General features: G+C 44.6%; 1 protein-coding gene across 1 annotated transcript in view; it reads left to right on the forward strand.

The window, feature by feature from the left end:
* LOC142775166 (uncharacterized) overlaps positions 1-23,237 on the forward strand; it is a 59,027-nt gene that overhangs the window by 26,514 nt on the left and 9,276 nt on the right. Inside the window, exons 6-8 of the mRNA XM_075876509.1 lie at positions 3,456-3,713; positions 6,542-6,639; positions 10,744-10,968. Coding sequence (XP_075732624.1) covers positions 3,456-3,713; positions 6,542-6,639; positions 10,744-10,968 — 581 coding nt within the window. The remainder of the gene's footprint in view (positions 1-3,455; positions 3,714-6,541; positions 6,640-10,743; positions 10,969-23,237) is intronic.

A 23,237-nucleotide genomic window follows, 5' to 3' on the forward strand; every position in this document is an offset into this window, starting at 1 on the left:
TTCACCGCCCCTAGCGGAAGGAGGCCAAAGCTCTGGATGCTCAGACGGGCTGTGCTTGCTGGGTTTTCTTATTGCTGACTTCCCGGGAAACCACTTTCCACCACGGATCAGGCATCGGCGAGATGCCCACACATTTTTATGGTTAAACGCCGGCCCTTGCTTCGCGCCCCTATAGTTGCTGCTCTTCTCGACCGCTTTTTGTTACGCAACCCTCTGTGCTTTGTCCCCCCCCCCCCCCCACTACTCTGAGCACCCCGCATAGCCAGACGAGGCCAGTGTTTTCGCTCTGCCACTGCTCTTTCAAAGACCGGTCGGTCATCTCCTCTGTTTTTGATCGCTGGTACTGTCAATGGCGTCGCCGGCCTGGAGTGAAAAGACCATTTGCCAACATCTTCGGCCACCGACTGTATCCGATCGTCTGCGTCTAGTGCACGTGCACACGCTAGCCCACCGACTCTGATAATTGGTGATGGGTTTTGTGTTTATGACCTGTTCTCGCTCAATTCGCACTCGGCTCAGCATACCTTCCGCACGCATGCGGAAGCGTGGAAACGGCTGTTAATTTGCGCAAAACGAATCGCAAAATATCGAAGTCGGTGAGGCCACGCGCGTCCGCCGGCGCAACAAAACTATTTTTTGACCACGACCGCGCACAGATCTAGTTGGCCGTGCTTTGACCTTGGCGCACGGAGACACTCTTTCAAGTTTTTCTGTGCACGAGTTGCACGTTCCGCGGACTTTTCAAGCAAGCTACCCGACTTACCTTCTTCCCGCGTTCTTTGGTTTTCAAGGTCGCCCTCCCGCCGTGTCCTCCCCTCTTTTCACTGTATCGCGACTCCTTGCTCTTCTCTCGCAAATCTGCTCTCTTCTCTTGTTCGCAGCCCCTTCGGCCGTCTCCACCGCTTCGCGCGCCAGCCACGCTCGCTCGAGTTAGTTTCGTTTTCTGACTAGAAACGGGCCCAGAGCTGTTCCGCGCGTTCTGGCATGTGGTTTCGGGTGTGTGCGTCTTGCTCGCTCTTGGTGTGCGTGTGTGATCAGTATGGCAGACGGGAGGACTTGCACGCTTTTTCCTACTGCTCAACAAAACATCGAAAGTGCGACTGCTTGACTTGAGCGTAATCCGCGCGTTAGGTGTCGCGTTGTGGGGCGCTTGCTCTGCAGAGCATAGCTGTTGACCACCTGGCAGCCAACTTGCCGCTTCAGGCGTCCCGGTACTCGGTTGTGGAGCTTGTGTATATTCCGTGGGTGGCGGTGACGGCTACAGGCACACGAAACTGCTTTTGCGAGACCGACTTCGTCGACGTCAGGCCCGATGCCAGGCCTGAAACTTCCGTACTGAATCTGTTAAGTGGCGATTTGTGGCAGCACGCCGTCGACTCCGACATGGGAGAATGGGTGAAACATCTGTTGCGATAGTTTCATTCTGGCTGATCATGATGCCGACACCGCGGAACCATGTGCGAATTAGGGCATTGTTAATGAAGTATGTGGCTAAAGCGATTTGGAGAAATCGAATTGCGAGAACGACAAAACTTTGGAGCCAGTCTCTCATGCAGCTTATGCCTCGGACCTCGGCGAACAAGCACGCTGCTGTGTGAAATAAACTATAGACCGCCCTTATCGTTTCTACTCTTCGAAACACGTACATCACGGACCTTTTTGGGCGAAAAAGTTTGTGTTTTCACTCGCAACTTTTTTAAAAGCTGTGTTTCATTTACTATGAACTTCGGAATACAGCGAAAGGATGCCGCGTCAGGCTCAGGTTCGTTATAAGCGGGCTCGACTGTATCCACGAGGGCAAAATATAAACTTGCGTTCCCCTAGGTTGACGATTGGAAAAGTAGAGAGCAAGACGGATGTCTTCTTAGAATGGAAAATTTATTCTCCTGGAAGTTTTTGTGCTTCTACAAATGACGCAATCGCGTGTGCACGTATCTGGGGTCGCTATCTAGTCAAGCTCTATCCACACAAAGTAGCTGCAGCCGGCCTAAAAGCTGATATTTCCACGTTTTCAGTCCATAGAAACATTTTCTGGTCGACATCCAGCTGATCTTCCGCCTTTGTCGCACTTGCAGTCACAGTCTTGTGGACAGATAAGGGCACGACGTAGCTGTTTTCACTGTGAAAGTTTAATTTCACTTCACGTCGACGTTCATACTAAAAGCGGGACATGAATAGTTGCACTTTACAAGGCCACAAATTGCAACGTGCATAGCTCAGTCGCACACGAAGGCATTCTATGCACTTGTGGTTGGTTGCCATATGTGATAGCGATGACACTGTGTCTGACTCTTCTGACGGGAGGCTATTGGCAACACGGTTTCATTTTCACTTTCACTTGCAGGCAATTTTCAGACTCTATTTATCGGTAGAAAGATGAGTGTTGGATTCAATTCTTTTTAAACTTGAGAATAGAGATTCACTCACTCCTCTTTCAACTAAGTTACACTGCCATTCGCTGTCCCTGTCAAGAATATTTTAATCTACCTTTCTAGCTGAGGCACAAGGTGACGCCGTGGGCAGGTGGTCTATAGCCATTTTTTGGGGGCAAGGCTGAGTGTCATTGCTATATTCTTAGTTTTTAGACTATACAATGCCCGGATTATACAACTGTTTTGCGTAGTCCCCTTAAAGTCGTATACTTGGGGTTCCACTGTATTAACTGAACGAAACGCGATGGCCGGGCTCATACTAAAAGACAGCGTGTTTGTAAACTGAAACTACAGCAAATAGACAGCCACTGTACATTTCGCGAATGGGCTCTGGCTCCAAATCGGCAGTCGCCAGTGGGATCACTGTATATTGCAAGTGCAAAAAGTACTGCTGAAATTTTTCTCTTCGTCATGATACCCTTGTCATTGTCATTCTGAGGAACTGATGTGTATAGATCGCCTATGTACTGTATTTTTCCACGTATAACCCACACCTGCATATAATCCGCGCCCCCACTTTGAGCCTGCCGAGAAAAAAATAAAAATCCTCGCGTATTGCCTGCACATCTGATATAAAGGAAAGGCTGTACAAAAACTACTGCTCTGGCAACATAGCACATATGTAGACAGAAAAAGCTTTATTTAGCAAGCAAAATACGCTGTCTGGAAGGCCAGTCACAATTCGCTCATTGTCGCTGCTTTCGCTAGAGCTATCACTCGTTGAGCCACACTCCTCACTATCATGAACAAGGTCATTCTGGCCCGCCGCAGTGGTGTAGTGGCTAAGGTACTCGGCTGCTGACCTGCAGGTCGCGGGATCGAATCCCAGCTGCTGCGGCTGCATTTCCGATGGAAGCGGAAATGTTGTAGGCCCGTGTGCTCAGATTTTGGTGCACTTTAAAGAACCCCAGATGATCGAAATTTCCGGAGCCCTCCACTATGATGTTACTCATAATCGTACGGTGGTTTTGAGACGTTAAACCTTGCACATCAATCAATTCTTTATTCTGTGCCTCTTGCCAGGTTCAATGACCCTGAATCGACCGCTTATCACCATCCTGGAGCAGCTGCTGGTGCCGACCGACGCCTTTGTGTACTTGCAAGAGTCCATGATCCTAGATTTCGCAGATGCACTCGTCAACGAGGCCAGGGCTGTCGCCGTGCTGTCTGCGTGGTCCAAGCTGCAGCTTCCGTACGAGGACCTCTCCAAGGCGGGGTTTCAGGTCACGCTGGATCCATTCTTCCGGTCTCTGCTTCTTGCCGTGTACCGAAATGCAGTCGGTAAGTTCATGTGACGTCCTCTCGAAGTGAAGTTGCAGGCCGTGAGTGCGATAAATTTTGCATATGTTTTTAAACTCCAAACTGTATGGCGGGTTCTTGGCGAGTGCTTGATAACCCGCAATACAGCATGACAATGCGAATGTGTGCTGTCCGCCACGGTGGATCGCTGGCTGTGTTGCTTAGCTGCTGAACCGTTGGCCAAGAGTTCGATATAGGCCATGACGGTCGCATTTTGCTGGGAGTGAAATAGTAGAGGCTCGTGTACTGCGCAATGTCGGTGCACGTTAAGGGGAGACGTGGCAATGAAAATTGTCTTTGTTATTTATGAAGCCAAAAAATTGAAATTTGGCATGCAGAGGTCATTTGTTGTGCTGATATCATAACTGAAATTGGTTTTGAGCTGTCTAATATAACATTTGAGTTACAACACATGATATACTCTCATTGTCATCCAAAAATTAACTAGCTAATTAGCACAATTTCATAAAAATTTTTGCATAACGATATTCACAAAGGCCTATTTTGCGCCGTAGTGCTATTGGTTTATTTTGAATATTTAAACACACAAAAACTTTTTTGAATTGTCCTGGACGTATTGTCTTACCAACAACTTTTTCTAAAAGCCAATTACAGAAGCTTGTATAATGTGCACACAAATATGGACAGCTTTACGACACTTACCAATCTCTCGCAATCTAAGTGCAGAAAACGGTATTGCTGTAGCTGAATTTGCTGTGAAATGGCACAGGGATGACCGACAACAAGTGCTAAAAAATGAGAGCTGACAAAATGGAGCTCAAAGACATTGCAGCTATAAACTGATATAACGCAAGTTGGAAAGAAGCTGGGTTTATTTTTCATTGCGAATTGCAGTATTGGTTCTATCTTGAGATTCACTGTCTTCTTTATAATGATGCAAATATGGTCAAACTGTGCCAAGAGAAAGCTTCAAATTCGCATTTAGCTATGCCCAAATTTCACATAGCTTTTGATGACAACCCACCAGTAAAATGCTTGTTTCTCAACTTCTACTACTTATTTTGATGATGATGATGATGTAAAGCATGGGCTCAGGATTACATAAAAAATTAATTGAAAAACTGAACATTTTGACCAAATTTAATATTCCAATTGCCAGTGCCCCCTTGAAGGACACCAGGTGGTCAAAATTTTTGGAACTCTTCACTACAGTGCCCCTCATAATTGCATTGCAGATTTGGGATGCAAAACCTCCGATGCTATTGTTGCAAAAGTATGCCTCTGAAAATATGTTTGATAGTTCATACTAAAGTATTACAGGATTAAGAGTACTAATCTTGTGAGAAAGTTTTTGGGCTGTTTGTTCTTCTAGTGCAGCTGGGTAATGTTTCCTTTTCTCCTCAGAGGATGTTGAGTGCTATTTATAATCAGTAAACTTGGCTGTAGACATACTACTGAAGCATTGTTGCCTTTTGCATAGGCAACTTGTTTCTTTGCAAGAATGACTTAAGGGATGGGTCGAAGTGTGCCCTTCATTCCTGCACTTGTGGCCTAATGGAAAGTGGCACGTTTGCGTGGTTTCTCAAATGAAATTTCACTGTGCAGTGCAACTAAGAGGCTAATATAAGATGCAAGTTTGCCCTTCCAAGACAGAACAGGTAGACTATTGTAATCGAAATAACTTGGTACACATTCTTTAAAGACGAGGCATAAACAGCCAGAGGTTGTAGGAATGCAGACCAGCATTTGTTAGCTCTTTTAATCTGAAGATGTGGGGACATTCATAAACGCTGGAGATGGCAGAACCAGTGAAATTGAGGGTTCAAGGCAGGTGTACAACTTTGTGGAGTTTGGAGTTTCATTGCTGTATCACATTTCTTGTGTCTTGTGCAAGTAAGTCCTCGATGCTGTCAATTAAAAACAGCAGATAAAGAAAGCAAGGAGGGTATAGGAGTTGGTCATTGCATTGTTAGAGTAGTGCTGTAACTAGTAACATGAAAAAACAACAACTTGCATCTGGCAGGGACCAAATCTGCAACCTACAGATTTTGTGCCCTGTGCTCTTGCCAAATGAGCTATGACAGCAGAGATCTCCCTGTCACTCTATGAAGTATTTATGTCCATGCAAACTTGCGAGTGTTAGTGCCGCTAGTAGCCGTGATGGCGAGTGTGGAACACCATGTCGTTTACCTTAAACGAGTGGTTCCGCAATATCTGTGGCTTGCGCGCTCTTTGCTTCAAGCGTTTCTTATAGCTCAAAGAAGCACGAGTTATGCACAAAAATTCATGTATTGTAGCTAAATAATTTATTATTGCCTTATTTATGTGGACAACTTGTTTCGGTTTCTTGCCGACGAGCCGGGCAGTGTAAGTGGCTTGGTCACGTGATCACACAAGGCTACTCTCGCGCACACGTGCTACACAAGCACCTGTGAAACAACTGCACCGACAGTTGCCATAACTAGCTGCAGCAGCCACGATGATTTGCCGGTACGTGGAGGTGCGGTGGTAAGTCACCTCGCAGCTCTCGTGTGCTGCTGCTGCAACTTTTGCTGCCCTTCTTGTAGAGCTATGTCGGTGTTGGATGTGCTGGCGTTGGGCCTCAATTGGGAGAATGAGTATTTTGGTATATTTTGGAAGTGAATTAGGATATATTCTTAATGTTTCCTCTGTCTTACCCATCGTGTGGAGTGTCTTTGCATACAAGGGAAGCCCACAACAGGCTTGTTATAGCCTCGAAATTTGATGGCACCACCCCTTTAATAGAAACCTGCATTATCTGCTGGTTTTCATTAGGGTGGGTCTAACAAACAAGCCCCTCAATCGCCTTTTATTTCTTGAAATTTTAGCGGGGCTCCGTTACAAGACCCGCATTGCGCTGCCAGTGGATCGAGCCCGCAACATGCTCGGTGTGGTCGACACGACAAACAAGCTGCGCTACGGAGAGGTGGGTACGAACCGAACAGGCATTGGAGCCAAAGAAAGCATATGAGGCTTTATTTGTTGTCATTATGTAAAGTTCTGTAATTGCAGTACCGTAAAAGCCCACGTATAGCCCTGTTTTTTTCTAATATTTTAGGGTATAAAATTTCAGCCTCGTACTATATGCGAGTCCCCAGAATTTTCGGCCGAAATTCAGTTTTGGTTTGTCATAGCGCGGTGCTGTTTTCATCATCAGGTGTTTGCGCGCTTCTGCGCTAGGTGACAGGTAGTGTTCGTGACGGTAACAAGCATTAGTCTTACAGACTCGTGCGTCACACAGTCGTCAGTCACCTTTGCTGCAACTTGGAAACCATAACGACGGCCATGACTTTGCTCCTGTGATTTTATGCCATGTCAGCACAACACAGGCAGTGTTCGGCTGCTTTTAAAAGGAAAGTTATCGCTTCTGCCGAAATCATTGGCAACTGTGCCGTGGAGCGGCAGTACATAGTCAACAAGCGGAGTATTCGGGGTTGGCGAAAGCAGGAGGACACCCTCTTTGCTTGCAGCGGCCTGCAAAAAAAGTTTCTGCGGACCGAAAATAGAGTGTTTTCTGACCTGGAACGAAGATTTGCAGACTTGGTGCGGGAGCATCGAGCTGCAACAAGTGAAGGCAAAGGGGATCGCGAGAGAAAAAGCCATTCAGCCGCAGGATTTCAATGCGAGCAAGCATTGGGTGTCTCTCTCTATGCGCCGCGCTGGGGTCGCTCTACGTCGGTGTACGTTGATCTCACAGAAGCTACCAAAGAGCCACGAAGAGGACCTTGTGTTTTAAAATTATGCAATTGCGTTGTGAAAGGCTGTCCCCTTTCAGCTGGGCCAGACCGGCAACGAGAATCAAACGCCTGTCTACCTGGATATGCCGTCGGCGCTGACGGTGCATCGGAAAGGCTCCAGGCACGTTACCGTGTGATTTATGAGGAATGAAAAAAACGCGTGTTACTGTAATGTCGTCCTGCAGTGCAGACAGTCTCAAGCTACTGCTAATCTACATTGTGTTCAAACGAAAACACTGCCGAAGAAGGAGAAGTTCACAAAAAATGTCGTTGTCCACTCTAGGACAAGTGGTGGATGGAGGAATATCTAGTGATTAACTGGATAAAGTCCGTGTGGTGTAGAGGGCTTGGAGCACTGCTGGGGCTCCCTTCGATGCTTGTGCTCGATGGGTTTTGGTGTCACCAGAGACGACTCTGTAAAGCAACTGTTGCGTGACTCCCGCACGGAACTCGTCATAATCTCTCCCATCTGCAGTCGCTTGATGTGTGGCCTAATAAGCTATTTAGGGACCATGTCAAGCGCCTGTACACGGAGTGGATGAGGTCCTGAGAACCAGAAGTGACCCCTGTCGGATGAAACAAGCCTCGCCAGGGATGTTGTGCTCGTGGATAGTCGAGGCTTGTGCATGCAGTGCCGAGGCGCTCGTTTTCTGCGCATTCAAAAGTGCTCGTTCTCGAACGCGCTTTATGCCACTGAAGAGGATGTGCTGTAGGAGAACATTTCCGACAAGGGAGCTTCGGAAGAGGTACGTCCGACGACGAAGATGAATGATGTGTGTCAATAAATGCATTTGTCCGTTTTACTCTGGCTATATTTGGGTGAAAACTTTTCGTCTCCTGTTTGCTATCCCTAAATTACACCCCGGACTATATGTGGGTCAGAGCCACATGCGGGCTTTCACGGTACACTCAGACTTTATTGTAACAAAGTTACACGAAAAACCCATCATTTTATCCGAGAATTTATTGTAAAGGTACATTCCTAACACTATCTATCACAAGTATTTTTATTACCTTTGTCATAAGTGGTATTATATGATATCTGGGTTCGTTATATTGAGGTTTGAGTGTAAATGAAAAATTAGTTAATGGGGACAAAAATATGACCACTTTCTGCCAGTTCTAACGGAGCACCCAACCTTCACTTTATAGATTTAGTGCTCTGCCAAATGACCCTTGGTAGCAGGAATTTTCAACATTACCATCATCATCATCATCATTTTGGACTGTTGAGTCGACTGCTGGACGAAGGCCCCTCCCAGTGATCTCCAGTTTACCCTATCACGAGTGAGACGATTCCAGTTTATCCCTGTACAGTTTTTAAACTTTGTCAGTTACTCGAGTGAGACTTCGATGCATTCGTAACCATTCTGACGTTCTTACTGTGGACCGGTTCTGTCCTGCGCATTACATGGCCAGTCCAGATTCATTTCTTTAGCTTGATGTAAACTAGGATATCTACAGTCTCGAGGTGAAACAGTCTCAAAGACGTCGCCCGTAGAAACGCAAATAAAGCTCAGGGGTATCTGAGGTGAAGGTTACGTGGTGCAACACCCGAAATGAAAAGTCTGGTGTACAAAATGTTAGAACGACCAATAATTGAGACAAAAACTTCATCTAATTAAGACAAACTACATCAAACTATTCGAAATATAAAACTTGTAGCTTACAAAACCTTCGTTAAACCACTACTAGAATATGCCTCAGTCGTATGGAGTCCTCATCAAGACAGCCTGAAAAAAATTACAAAAATACCATGCCTTGCCGTTTGCTTCATGTGCACGATCCACCGCCGGCTAAATTCTGTCACGCAGATGTTGGAGTCCTGTGAACTAGAATCACTTGAGGCACGAAAACAAAAGAACCGGTTGAAAGCTCTTTTCAGGATACTGCAAGGACAGCTAAAAATTTGTACTTAAAAGATTTGTACCTAAAAGTTCCAGGAAAACCAAGCAGTCGGGTTAATCACGACTGTGTTTTAGTACCGTACTCTTGTCGAAGTGATGTGTTTCACTATTTTTTTCCAGCTGCGATTGAGTTTTGGAATGCGCTGCCAGGCGTTGTAGTAAATGCAAGCAATCTTTGCCAATTATAAAATTTGTTGGACGTGTATTTGAGTGATGTAGCTGCCAGATGATAAAGCCTGCGTGTTTCTTTGGTTTCAGTTTCCTTTTCTTTCTCCCAGCTGTGTTCAAGCCTTGTAATGCGTAGGCAGGATTTGCTACAAGTGCAGGCAGTGTTTGCCTATTTGATAAAGTGTTACACATGTATTAATTGATTGCGCTACTACCTGACATAGATGTATATTTTTGTTGGTTTGTATTTGGTTGTACCCTCCCTGAAAGAACCCTCAAGAGAGAGCTGACATTAATATGAAATAAATAAAATAAATAAATAAAATATTTTAAGGTAGTATGGGACCCCCACACTGCTGCTAACTGATATAAACTCGGCAAAGTTCAAACGACGGCTTCCAAGTTCATATTCAATAAATATCAATGCGTGCATTCTCCTTCCAAACATTGCAACCATGCAAACCTTACCACCTTAGAACTTAAAACTAATGTTTCGTTCACTGCACGCTACTTGGTCCTAAACTCTTTCTATGGTTGCTTTGTTGTCCTAAACGTGGAACTCTTAGAGGGTTAGCCAGGGCCTCCCGTTGGCACGGAAGTGAGTGTGCAATGTTCCTTTTGCTAGGTAGGATATGTGGCGCGTATTGGCCATGTGGCAACCTGTATAAAACACCTGTCGTAGGATTGAAGAAATGATTTATTGGTAATTTCTTATTGACGAGCTGCAGCACTCATTAGAGAAGCCCGACAAGACGGTAGCGCTTGTTTACACCCAATTAGTGCTGTACCTCGTCACTGGTGCCATGCGACGGTAAAGAGTGTTTCATATTCCTAAGGCAAGGCTGTGTGTTATGCTCTGTGGGTTACATATACACAAACAGATTCCATGGAGAAAACAATGGGCCTTGCACTAAGCACGGTTTTTAAGGCATTGCATGTGTAGTGCAAAGATTGTGGGATGGGTCTTTACTGATTGAAAACCTTTAGATCCACTTTGCTTTTTTTACTTCATAATTGATGACCCTTCGGTTAAGTGTCACTAATAGCAGCCCCCTGTGCCTTCCTTGTCTCCATTATCTGTCGGCTATATGCAGTAGCCTAAAAGTCGTATGCGAAATGCAGTACACGTTCAGATTTCCGTCAGGGCTTACTATAAAACTTCTTATTCCTGTGCAGACTTTCACTTCTCTCTAAAGTTGCCCAACTTGTGCTTCGCAGGTGTTTGTTCAGTGCACTAAGATGCGCAGTCCGCACGTGCAGCATAAGGGACCGCCCAAGAGGACTGTCATCACGGGCACGGTCCTGGTCACCAAGTGCCCCTGCGTGCACCCGGGTGACGTGCGCAAGTTCACCGCGGTCGACGTGCCTGAGCTCCACCACGTCATCGACTGCATTGTGTTCCCGGCGCATGGACCTATAGGCCGCACCCCGATGAAATGGCTGGTGAGCCTTCGTTTCATGACTGCTAACTTCAATCTTGCCATTAGCAGGTTCCATACCATCATACTGATAAAGCCTGAGGAGACAGGTGGCTAATCGCACTTTGTGATCATGCTTAATAATCACAGTGCCGCTGTCTGTCTCCTTTTCTTGTCCCTCATCATTGGTGCTGTTTTTATGTAAATAATAATTGTTGGGGTTTTACATACTGAAACCATGATATGATTGTGACGAACGCTGTAGCGGAGGGCCCAGAAAATTTTGACTACCCAGGGCTGTTTAACATGATTCTAAACTAGGGTAGGCGAGCCTTTCAAGGTTCACCTCCGTGAAAATGTACCGTAAAGACTGAAATATAGGTTTGACCGCAATATAGGTAGACCCGGCCAACTTTTAATCTCCGAAAAAGAAATTTTTAAATATCGCAAAGCTCCCCGGCGCACCCTTACCTTGGTAAACACGCAACACAACCAGTGTCACTCTGGTGACATTTTTTTTATTTGGACACTAATCTTGTGTAGTTAAACGCCAAAAGGCCTTGAAATGCCGTCACTCGGACTCGTCCAAACTTGAGTCCGATGTCTGTTTTTCACTAGTAACGTTCCAGAGTCCATCGTCCTCTGTTTAATCCTACACGTTACTGATGCGGCATTCGCGGAAAGAGGAATTATGCCGCCTCAATGCAAAACCCTTCCGCTTCATAAATCGGCGCACCCACTATTGCGATCTCTCAAAATGCACCCACATAAGCCCCGAGTTGTGCGCTATCTCGAGAGCTTTTACGCAGATGCACCCCGCTGTTATGGATAGGGACATTGCACGCAGCTCCAGGCGAATTCAGCTACACAGTAAAAATTTTTACACCCAGAAGGGTGTAAATGAGCTTGTCCCGTGGACGACCCCCTAAGGGTGTTAATTCAGCACCTTCCAAAAAGGTGCTTTTTCATGCACCCTTAGAATAGGTTGTACATGTAAAAAAAATGTAGGGTGTTACAAAAACACCCTTAAGGAAGGGTGCCTTCGATGTCCATCACTTTTTTAGCACCCTCTGAGGAGGGTGCGAGAAGGGTGCACAAGGGTGTTGAGTGCCCATGGCAGGGGTGCCAGTATTCTTTTAGACTGCACTAATAGATATCAGCATGCACTGATTACACACTACTTGAAGAAAGTGGTCCTGATTATCAATGGTGCGCCACCTGTCGAGCTCCATTCATTGTGTCTGGGCAAAAATATAAACGCGTACTATCGTGTATGAACTTGTGCTGGATCTATATATACTTCACAGTATATGCATAATGTGCGTTACAGAAAATGAAGCCTTGCTGCGCTTGCATATTGCGTTTATTTAATAGGCAAATAAAACAAACTTTTCTTCTGCCACACAACTTTTTCACCAGATAAACGTTCACGTATACGTACACTACACATGCAACACCTCAAATGTTTATTATATTTATTCAGTTTCACTTCATTGACAATTCTTTGCAACATACAATTACACTGGTTTTAGTTTAGTATACTGCTTCAAGTACATAGAGACTCCAAATGAAATATACGCTAATATATCCCTATAATTGTTTAAGGTATCTACAATCCCAGTGGTTTCCAGTTTAATACTCCTTCATGTACACAATCGGTTAATAGGAATGAAATACAGGCAAATATATACATATGATTCTTTCAAATATATACAATCACCATGATTTCACTATATATGCCTTCATGTACACAATTGTTCCCAAGAAGTGATGCACAGAAAAATATATATGGATAGTGTTTTCAAATGTATACAATCACAGTGGATGAAACTTTGTATTCCTGGATGTATAACAATTGGTTATGAGAAATGATGTACATGCAAACATATACGGGTTTTCGCACATATAACTTCAGCGAATACTTAAGAAACCAATACAATGATCAGAAACACAATAAGCTAAAAACGAACACAAAACTGAGTCAGGACACACAAAAAACAAAAGAGGTAATGCATAATTATGGCTAATGACACAGCTGGGTCACTTTATGCTAAATGTCCCAGCCATTTTGGCAACCATCTCAAATGTATTCGAAAAACTCGTGCTGCATTAAAAATAGTGAACTTCTGGAATATTTAGGAGAGGAAAAATATTTGGTCACGTGGCTGCCTTCTGAACTTCCTGGAATGCCGTCTAGGTGTTGTATGTGAAAAATTTTATTTTAAAAGCACCGCTCCTTCTTTCCATAGGAAACTCGGTCTACGTGTTACGTAACAAGAGCTTAATTTGGGAGAGTTGGTTCATCGTGGTTGTGTGCTAGTCACAGCGCGACAATTTTAGGAAGAGACAGAAAGGACAGGAAAGAGCACCGACTGTCAACTGAATTTAATGAATGTGCTACGAGCGCTTCTATGCGGAGTACAAGAACCATGTTCATGCGCGACGACACGTGTGAGCACTACAAAATAATCTTAACTGTGAAAAGAATACTCCCTCTCGGAAAGAATAAGTGAACGTGTAGTAATGCACTGATCATTGGTTTACCTGATAAAAAATACTTCTACAAACGTTAAATTGGCATTAAGTAAACCTATTCTCGTGACGAATGGGGCAAGATTGACTATTCCTGCTGCTGTTTAGTACACACACTTTTGAAAGCTTGCAAGGGGTGGAAAACAACACGCTAATATCATATCTATCGGCTATTGTTTTAATTGTGAGACACATGATGTGGTATAGCATGCAAATGTTTTGGTCATTGTTTTTTGTTGGTCCTGTCTTCTTTAACTTTACTTTCTGCAGGAGGGTTTTGCAAACGGGTGTGATGATTCTGTTGGGATATGATACCCAGCATCTTTTAGTCTTTTAATCTGGTTTTTAAACCTGACCTCACCCTTGTGCTAACATGACTTCTGAAGGGTGGCCTGAGTACACGTGGTATCGATTCCTCCTTCTACTAATTTTGAATGCCCACTATCAAAAGGCAGAACATTCTTAGCACTCCTGGGCTGATAGCATTAGCCAATACACCAACAGCATCATCACACTTGTTTGCGAAACCCTCCTGCAGAAAGTAAAGTTAAAGGAAACAGGACCAAAAGAAAAAGAGAATGACCAATCACCTTTGCATGTCACACGTTACTACGTACATAAGGTGTCTCGCAATTTTAGGAAAAGAGCCAGCAGATATGACATTGTTGTTTTCCACCCCTTGCAAGCTTTCAAAAGTGCATGTACTTACAGCAACAGGAATAGTCAATCTTGCGTCATTCGTCACTAGAATAGGTTTACTGAATGCCAATCTAATGTGTATGAGATACCGCTAACACGTGGAAATAAACATAGGAGAAACTGGGCAATGCTTCAATGATCAAGCAAGACAGCATGCTTTAAATGTTAAGAAGGGCTATAGTAGTCTCATGGCCGGACACCGTAAAGAATGTAAGTGTAGTCCTAGGTTTCATAAAACACGGTTTTTGAAAAAAAAGCTAGCAGAAAAATGAGAGATTTTAGAACTCTTTATCAGGAAGGCCAAGGATCAATGCATCAGTACACCTTCACTTATCTTTTCCGAAAAAGAGTATTCTCTTCTCGGTTAAAATTATTTTGTCATGGTCACATATGTGTTGTTGCAGATGAGCCCTGGTCTTGTGCTCAGTATAAAAACGCTCGTAGCACCTTCAATAAAATTCAGTTGACAGCGCTCTTTCCTGTACTTTTTGCGATAAGATTTTTATTACAGAAAGAATTTCATTTTCTTACAATTTAGATATAATGATGAGTTTTCATTGTATCACAACATGGAGCAAATTGCATCTCAATACGGACAAAAATCACAATTTTGTGAAATTCGTGATATTTTCTCGTATATTTCAGCAGCTTGAGAGGTCTAAAGATATTTTTTCCTCAAAATATACCTTCTGTGGAGTAAGTATTCACTGCTCAGATATTCATACAAAGTGCAATATTGCAATAAAAAATGCAAACATAACACATTTTGGCTTTATTCTTGGAAGCGAATGTGGCAAAAAAAATTGCACTATTATTATTGAGCTTCAAATACCTTACAGAAGCACATTTACTTAACAGGTAGACCAAATTTGCTTTAGAAAAAAATAAGCGGTAGTTTTAAAATGAAATTTTCCACAAACAGCGCACAGACGGCATTATGCCAGGAAGTTATAAGCCAGCCACATGAACAAAACTTTTTTTCTCGCTGAAATATTCTAGCAGTTTACTGTTTTCAATGCAGTAAGTCAGCACTTTTTTTTTTCAAATACAATTCAGATGGTCGCCAAAGTGGCTGGGACGTTTGGCATGGAATGGTCCAGCTATATTTAAGCAAAATAACTTACACAAATAACAATGTTTGTTCATCTACCATGACCACACTAGAAAAAGCTGTTCAGGCATTGTGACACTAAAATTTTTCAGCGTCGTACTGCCTGAACAACTTCTTTGATAAACTCCAAACTCACGCCGAGAAAAAGCCGCTCAATCACGGTGGTTGTTAAAGGCCTTGCGGCCGTAGACAATGTTGAAATTAAAAAAAAATCAACTCATCAGTGCTGTCACTCCTTCTTCGTCATTACTGACACGGAAGATTTTTCGGTTATCCATGTGGAGGTTCAGGAAGTAGGCTTGCTCTAGGCTGGGGCCGGAGGGTAGACTACGCAGGACGTCAGCGGCACCCTCTCATCCTGTAATAAGAGCAAATATGACGTCTCATAAAAGGATGTTCGTGCTGTTCTGGCAGCACCATATATAAAGAATGTGTAGTGTGTATCCTTCGAAATGGCGTGTAATTGACATTACACTGAACTCGAAGCATACAACCCATACATTACAATAATTTCGTATGATAAAGATAAGAGTTTTCCAGCATACAGCAAATTCCCGAAATGAGGTGAAGTGTAAGACTACAGCTCAAAAATGGCACTTACGAAAGCCTGAACTCACCTAAGAATCAAATTCCTTCTAGGGTAGTGAGCCAGTGTGAAAAACAATTCCTAAAGTACAACGTTCAGAACATGTAACATTAATCAAAATGCACAAGAAACTTACCTCTTCATGTACAAACAGTGAAGACATCTCTGCTTTTTCTTTTACATGAGAACAAATGATCTTGGGCGTGGCACTAGCGAAGAGGTCTGCAAAAAAAAAGTAAAAGATTTACTGACTATAATCACGCCTCTAACAATCTGAGGAATTGTTACAAGTCACCAATCAGTGCAATTCTGACTGCCTCTATAAGGGCATCAAAAATGAACAATTTTCTCGTTCTTTCTACCCTCACAAGACGCTCCGTCAATGGAATCTAATCCAAATTTGACGCTGTGCTTCCTATTTGCCTCCTTTCTAGACGTAGGGCTGCGAACATGTGTTTTGTGCACCTAATCTAGCACAGAAATTCGTCATCTATAATTCAATCATCTTAATTCATTGTAATTTGATGAAAGATGTGATAGCTCGTCCAGTTTTTAAAGAGTTGCGGGCCTGCAATAGGCACTGCCTTGCACGTATGAAAGTACTTCTTTTTTAAAAAAAAAATTTCGAAGCTTGCTTTCAGAAAAAGCGTCTGGCATACTTCGACAACCAAGCCCATCCTCTGATGGCAATCAGGGGCACGCTTTTAGCGATTATTGACTACGGGATTTACAAACGTAACCCGTGCCTAAATACTCAGTTAAACACAATCACGCAAGTAAGAGCGCTCGAACGACACCCACATGCGCGGACGCCGACTACGTTGCAGCAGCCATGGCTTATGTTAGAGCAACCGCACATAGCTCCAACAGTCACGTATACTCTCTCGATTCTGTTATAACGCCGAAAATTATCGCAGATGAAAGCGAAGCACGAAAACAGCAAACAGAAACGAGTGAAAACAACGCACGGCGATGGCCACAACAACGCGCCTTTGGAAGTCTGCTAGATCTTTCCCTGTTGCTGGTGGCACTTGTCCTAAGTAGCTTAAAAGACCGAGGCGCACGTGCTGGAAGCATCGAGGCATATCAGCACCTCCAACTATACCGTCTTTAAGCAAAAAAAAAGCCATTTCGTACAGTGCGCCTCTGTACATAATTATTGCTTTTTCTTTCTTTTTTTACGCTTACACCTACAGAAGCACGTTGCACATTTTAGTATTAATAGAAATGTTATTACGATGTAGCCCAAAGCACATCTTAAAACAATATCAATCACTTTGTGCAGTGTAGAGACAATGTGCGATCAGCAACTAATCCCGCCCTTGTTAAGTGATCACATCACTCCCTGTATGAGTGATGCAGGCACTTACACAACATCGCGCATAGCAGTGTGAACTCGTTAAGTCACACGTTTAATCGGGCATCTGCAACAGGCCCGCGAACGCATGCTGTTGTAAATGGCTGGCAGCCTACTTCGGCAGAGCTGCTGCAGGCGCCCAGCTAGCGCTGTATGATTACTACCTACGAAAACAGTACGCTCACCTTTAACAGGCCCACGTTGTCCGTGTCCGCCACTCCATGAATATTCCTTAATCCGAGCGTCACTTCGAACACGGTGTCATGCGTGACCACCATTGAATATGCGCCTGTTCGCTAGAACACACACGGCGACCAAGACCCCAGACCAACGCACCGCATTTGAAAGACGATGAGACAGAGAGAGCGATGTTGAGAGAGAGAAGGAGGAGGCACTGGCGGCAGCGCCGCAGCTGTCGACGCAGGTGTTCGGTGACGCAACTATTCGCTTATCTACGCCGCGGTTGTGGGAGCAACGCTGGCCGGGGTGAGCGGAGGGGGGGGGGAGGAGCGGGAAACCCGCCAGGACGGCGCCGAAAGGCAAACGCTATGGCGCATACGGCGGACGACCGTTCGACGCGGAATGACTCCTTGTAAATGGCAACTCTCCTTCCAGCCAGTCGCACAGCGACGCAGGTTATTTACCAGCCTCGGGTTCTTTGAGTATTTTGACGAAATGCGATTGCAGTGGGCGAAAAATAGTGAAGCAAAACTTGCGGAAAACAAAGTGCACCATGGAATGGCCAGAAACAATAATTATTTCGTCCTCGGTGGCATTAGCAGTAGAGCATCGCTACACCTTTTTCCAGAGGAATTTCTTTTTGCATTGTCTGTGTCTGGCACTTCCGCGTATGGTGCCGCAAACATGAATGCGTAGTCGAAGCTGGAACAAATTAATCCACAGTCGTGGATGTTTAGAAGGCTTGTCACGCACCACGAATCGTGCCGAGGTTGTTATAACAAACTTTTTGCTGACCACATGATCAGCACATAATTACATATGGTTACCCAATGAGCTAGCTAAGCACCTGTAGCAAAGGCAGGGCGCGTTCTTGTTAAACGTTGTTAATATAAACGATGGTTTTGCATAAGTGCAGTGACAGCTTTCCGTGGGAATTGGTCATAACCCACGTTTTCGAGCGTAGAAGCACCTCAGCGGACCTAATCAGCTACCACAGCAAGTTCGTAAGCAACGATCAGGTACGAAAATGTGCAGCTGTTTTCCATGTACTGAATAGTCCGTGTACAGTGCGTTGACCACCGCCATTCCTTAAGCCACCTCCCATATAGACTCCCAGTCTCAACAGGTGTGGGACCTTAAACACTAAGAAGCAGTGCCCCGCCCCCCCCCGCACACACACACACACGAAATTCGAGGGCGCACGGGCTGATACACACGCATACTTATTCACAGGCGCACACACATACACGTATACACACATACGGCCACACACACACGCGACCGTAAACGCACGCATGCATGGGCGTACACATGTGCACAGGCACGCTTAACACAAGCACGGACTCGCACATACACGCGCACGCACACATGCACGGGTGTATACACACAATCGCGCTTACACGCACACACACCCATACTCGGGCGAACATTATTTGTGTGTATATAATCCATAGCAAACATGCAGCTTATAACCAACGCTAAGGAAAGCTTTCGTAACATGGATTGCAGTTAATTGCCATTATAGATGAAACGCGATTTGCTTCTGCTGACATTCTGCTGTATTCGGAGAGCACCTTCACACATTCTAAGTCAATTAGGCCGTCATTTAACGCAAGGTCCACATACTCGTGCAGTAGCTGCGCTGCTCGGCCGCCAATCCGAAGGTCGCGGGTTCGATGCCGGCCGCGGCAGTTGAATTAAGGCGGACGCGAAAAGGTAGAAGCCTTTGCACTGTGCGATATAAGCGCTCATTAAAGAACACCAAATGGTGAAAATCTCTGCAGCTTTCCACTACGACGACCCTCATAATCATATCGAGGTTTTTGAGACATAAAATCCCAAATATTTTAATTATGTGTTCTTCTTATGCTGCATATTCCATCTGATGAATCGGCACCTACACCCTTCTCAGGCACAAAAGCACCCTTAGAGCCTATTTTAGGGTGCTATCGAGGCAAGCACCCAAACAAAGAGGTGCTTTTTTTTAATCGACCATTTATGGGTGTTAAAGGGTGTTGCAAAGGGTGCTTTCTCGTAAAATCACCCTTTTTACACCCTTTTGGGTGCAAAAATTTTTACTGTGTAGTAACGTTTCCAATTTGGGGTGCACTGCAGTCCATCCACGAAACAGTTTTTCTTTTTTGTTGCTTCAGGGCCCCCTATCGGGAAAAAAAAGGAATGGTGGGCATGGTGTAAACCACCACCCACCATTATAGTGGATTAATGTAGTGGGTGAATGGTGGGAAACGCCCGCCATGGCGCATGGTGGGTATGGTGGGTGCTGCAGTGCCGGCAACGCTTGAGCGCGAAATGACGTCAAAATCACTGTGACGAGCTGCCACAAAAAATAAAAAAGAATTCTATAAAAACGGTATAAAAAACACCCGTCCCGTAAAAAAAACAAGGCGCAACGGAGGATCGAACGCGCAACCTGCGGATTCCCACTCGAAGACACTAACCACTGCGTCACACCAACATACCTTTGAGTGTGTGTTAAATACTTAGTTGGCATACAAACTTACGGTTCAACTTAAAGTTATGTTTGTCGTCTACACAACATAGACAAGATCTACACCTGCTACTAAATATTGCACATTTATTAAACACAAGCAACTGCGGCCTGTAACGTTTGCCACTATTTTAATGGCACTAGGGCTATTGTTTTTTTACAATTCACAACTTCAAGAAAAAAAACCAAGTGGACTGGGGAGCAGCAACAGTTTACCGGCGGGGTCTGCCAAGTTTAATATCCGTTTCGTGCTCGTTCTAAAGGGCGACATCTGCTCACGCTTTATGACGCTTCTAGGCTCATTCCATAGATACGCCCGCCTAATTTGTTTGATTGAGTATTAAGATGCTTTCCGCGCAATGTAGAGGGCGGTCGTGCCAGTGCAATGCTGTAGCTCTTTCGCTAAAGCAACAACTACATAACGGCTTGGCCAAAACGAATTCAGTGTGCCGGAAACATTACGCTATCATATTGGTTCACCAAGCATACGAATTGCCACGTCTGAGTTTTCGTACAAAAGCTAGAGAAGTGCCGGCGAGTGCGACCGGCGGCTGTCGGTGAGAAGACACGTTCTCTGGGAGTGCTTTAATCGCGTCGCATCGATGTTTGTTGCTTCTTGAGTGGACACCATACACAATGAAAAATGCTTCATTTAGGTTAATTGATGCCATGGCTGCGCTGTATTGTCATAATTAATCGTCGAAATCGTGTATTCTGAAACCCGGAAGCACGGATAACACAATTGTACAGGCTCGGTCGGTAGGCCTAACCTTTGGTGGAAATCATGGTGGTGGAACATGTAGTGTACAGATCCCAGCTTGGTACACTATATAAATTGCCCGCCATTATAAGCTAACCCATCATCTGCTTACTGCTTCCTAGCATTATCGCGATGGTGGGCAGAGCTTCTCAACTTGGTACACAATGTGGCCCACCATAACAAGCCGCACCCATCATCTTCTTAGTGCTTCATAGCAGTATCGCAATGGTGGGAAGAGTTTCTCAGCTTGGTACACCATGTAGCCCACCATATTAAGCACCACCCACCATATGCTTAGGGCTTCCCAGCATTATCGCAATGGCGGGCAGAGTGTCCCATTATTGCCCACTATCTAGCCTCTGCTTTCCAACATCATTTCCACTTTACCCATCATCTGTACACCATACCACCCAGTATGTCCCGGCATATCCACCATATTTTCCACTACGTCCCACCATATCCATCGTAATTTCCACCATGCCCACTATTATTTCCACTAAGCCCACCATGTTTTCCAGTATCCACCATGGTAATTTTTCCGATAGGGGGTGTGATGCGTTGCTTTTGGCTTTTCTAGTGTCGGACGTTTCTCTCCGATCACCGAATTCCCGTTGTGCCGCCAGGTTGCTGTGCACTTCAGCATACTCGATAACTTTTTCATAAAGCCTATCTAGAACTGCCGTCCACTACCACTCACTTCTGAAGGAAATACTAGAAAAGAGAAAACAGCAGGCTGACAGCAGATAACCGAGGCAATATGGCATTGCTAGAAAACTGTAGGCCTTGCCTAGCCTTGCCCAACGGCTCCTCTGCTGATGCTCACGATGGCAGTGGAGCCTTCGGACTTAAGCTGCCCATTGTTGCAAGACTTCAACATTTTTTTTCTGCCAATGACCGATATATAAAACGAGGGTTGACTTTTCTTTGCATTTGCTTGAAAAAAATTGAGACCTACATTCCGGTTTTTACAGTAACTACAAAGTGAAATTGGATCCCACGACCTCAGGGTTCGCACTTCAGCACCACAACCACTCGAACACCGTGACAGGCCTTATAATCACAGTGCTTCTGTCTATACAGCACCTGTATAATATAAATGAAATTTTAAAAAATAGAACGGCAATAAATACATTATCGTATCCATCTACAGCCAGCTCACATGAGTGGTAAGCTTTTCTAGTCACAGCTGTCTGCTTCAGATGCATCAACAGATAGTAAAGAGAACTTCGATATCATTTTTCTTTTACTGCCAGTTCACAGATTTTATTTATTGTTACTGACCTTCCCAGCATTCTTGAAAATGCTTGAGAGGTTGAATGAAAGTTCAGATTCCTTTGTTGAATATAATTAGGTATTGAACTTCATTGAATTTGAGGGGTGTGTGAATGAATATTCGAAAGTTTCGAATATTTGAAGTAACTCGAATATTCAATCTTTTCAAACATTTGGTTACGTATGTTACTGCAACCAACTTCCAATTTTGAGCCTTTACGATAAGTGCATCAACCGTAGAACATGCAGTAATTACTGCAAGCTTGGCTCAAGCGCTATGATGGCTGCATGGAAATGCACAGGAGCGTGATTACGGCTGCCAACGAACGCACTGGCACTTCATCGTGACAAATCTGCCAGTGGTAAAAATTTTAAATAATGTAGGTAGGTTGGGAACTACCTCCTCGACCGTACCTGCGGCTTACGGGTCTAGCGCTGTTACCCGTCACGTAAGCGTACTGTAAGTGTACTAAACGTGCGCTGTTCGCTGCTGCACTCCTGTGCGCGGGACCGATTCGTGCATTGCTCGTGGAAATCAAGGCAACTCGCTCAAGTTACATTGGCCTTACAAAGTGCTCATTGCATATTTGCACGGTCCGGAGCTGATAGAGCACAAAAAATGTCGCAGCACAAGGGCACCAATACGCACACACAGGAAGAAAAGTTAACTTGACCTGGTGGGATTTGCAGAAAGCATGCAATTACAGATACTTGGGTGCCTCAAAGTAAACATGCCTGTTCATTTTGAGTCTATATTTTGCGGTCAGAAACAGCGTAAATTTTTCAATCGTAATCAATGACGCCAATGCCGGCATTTCTGCAAAACTAGCTCTTAAACGCTGTAGTGTTAAAATTTGTAGCCGACGAGTACGCGCCGAAACGACCGGAATACATTCACTTGGACGCAAACGGCGATTCGGTGCCGAGTGACTTTGAACGAGAGCGTAGTGAAGGCACCGCGTGCGTTTTTCTTTTTCCGCTAGCAAAGTTTCCCTATGGAGGGCGCGTCAGCGCTGCGCCCGATTTCATCACGTTTTCAGGACGCCCGAGGGAGTGTAGTTTCAGCTTCTGAAGTATTCTTGCTTCGTGGGTGGTACATTTTGTGTTTTGTCTTTAAGTGTTATATTAGCATCCTAGTGTCACTTGTTATATAATCCTTATTTTGAGATTTGCCTGGCAGGCTTAGAGTTGCGTGAAGGTTGGCAATAAAAGTCCGTGCACTTATTACACTGCAGTGGTGGGAACTGTCCTTTTGGCTCCATTTGGAGACCTCGCTAAGTACGTGTTC

This window comes from Rhipicephalus microplus, chromosome X (assembly GCF_043290135.1).
Source record: "Rhipicephalus microplus isolate Deutch F79 chromosome X, USDA_Rmic, whole genome shotgun sequence".
In the NCBI taxonomy this organism is placed as follows: Eukaryota; Metazoa; Arthropoda; class Arachnida; order Ixodida; family Ixodidae; genus Rhipicephalus; species Rhipicephalus microplus.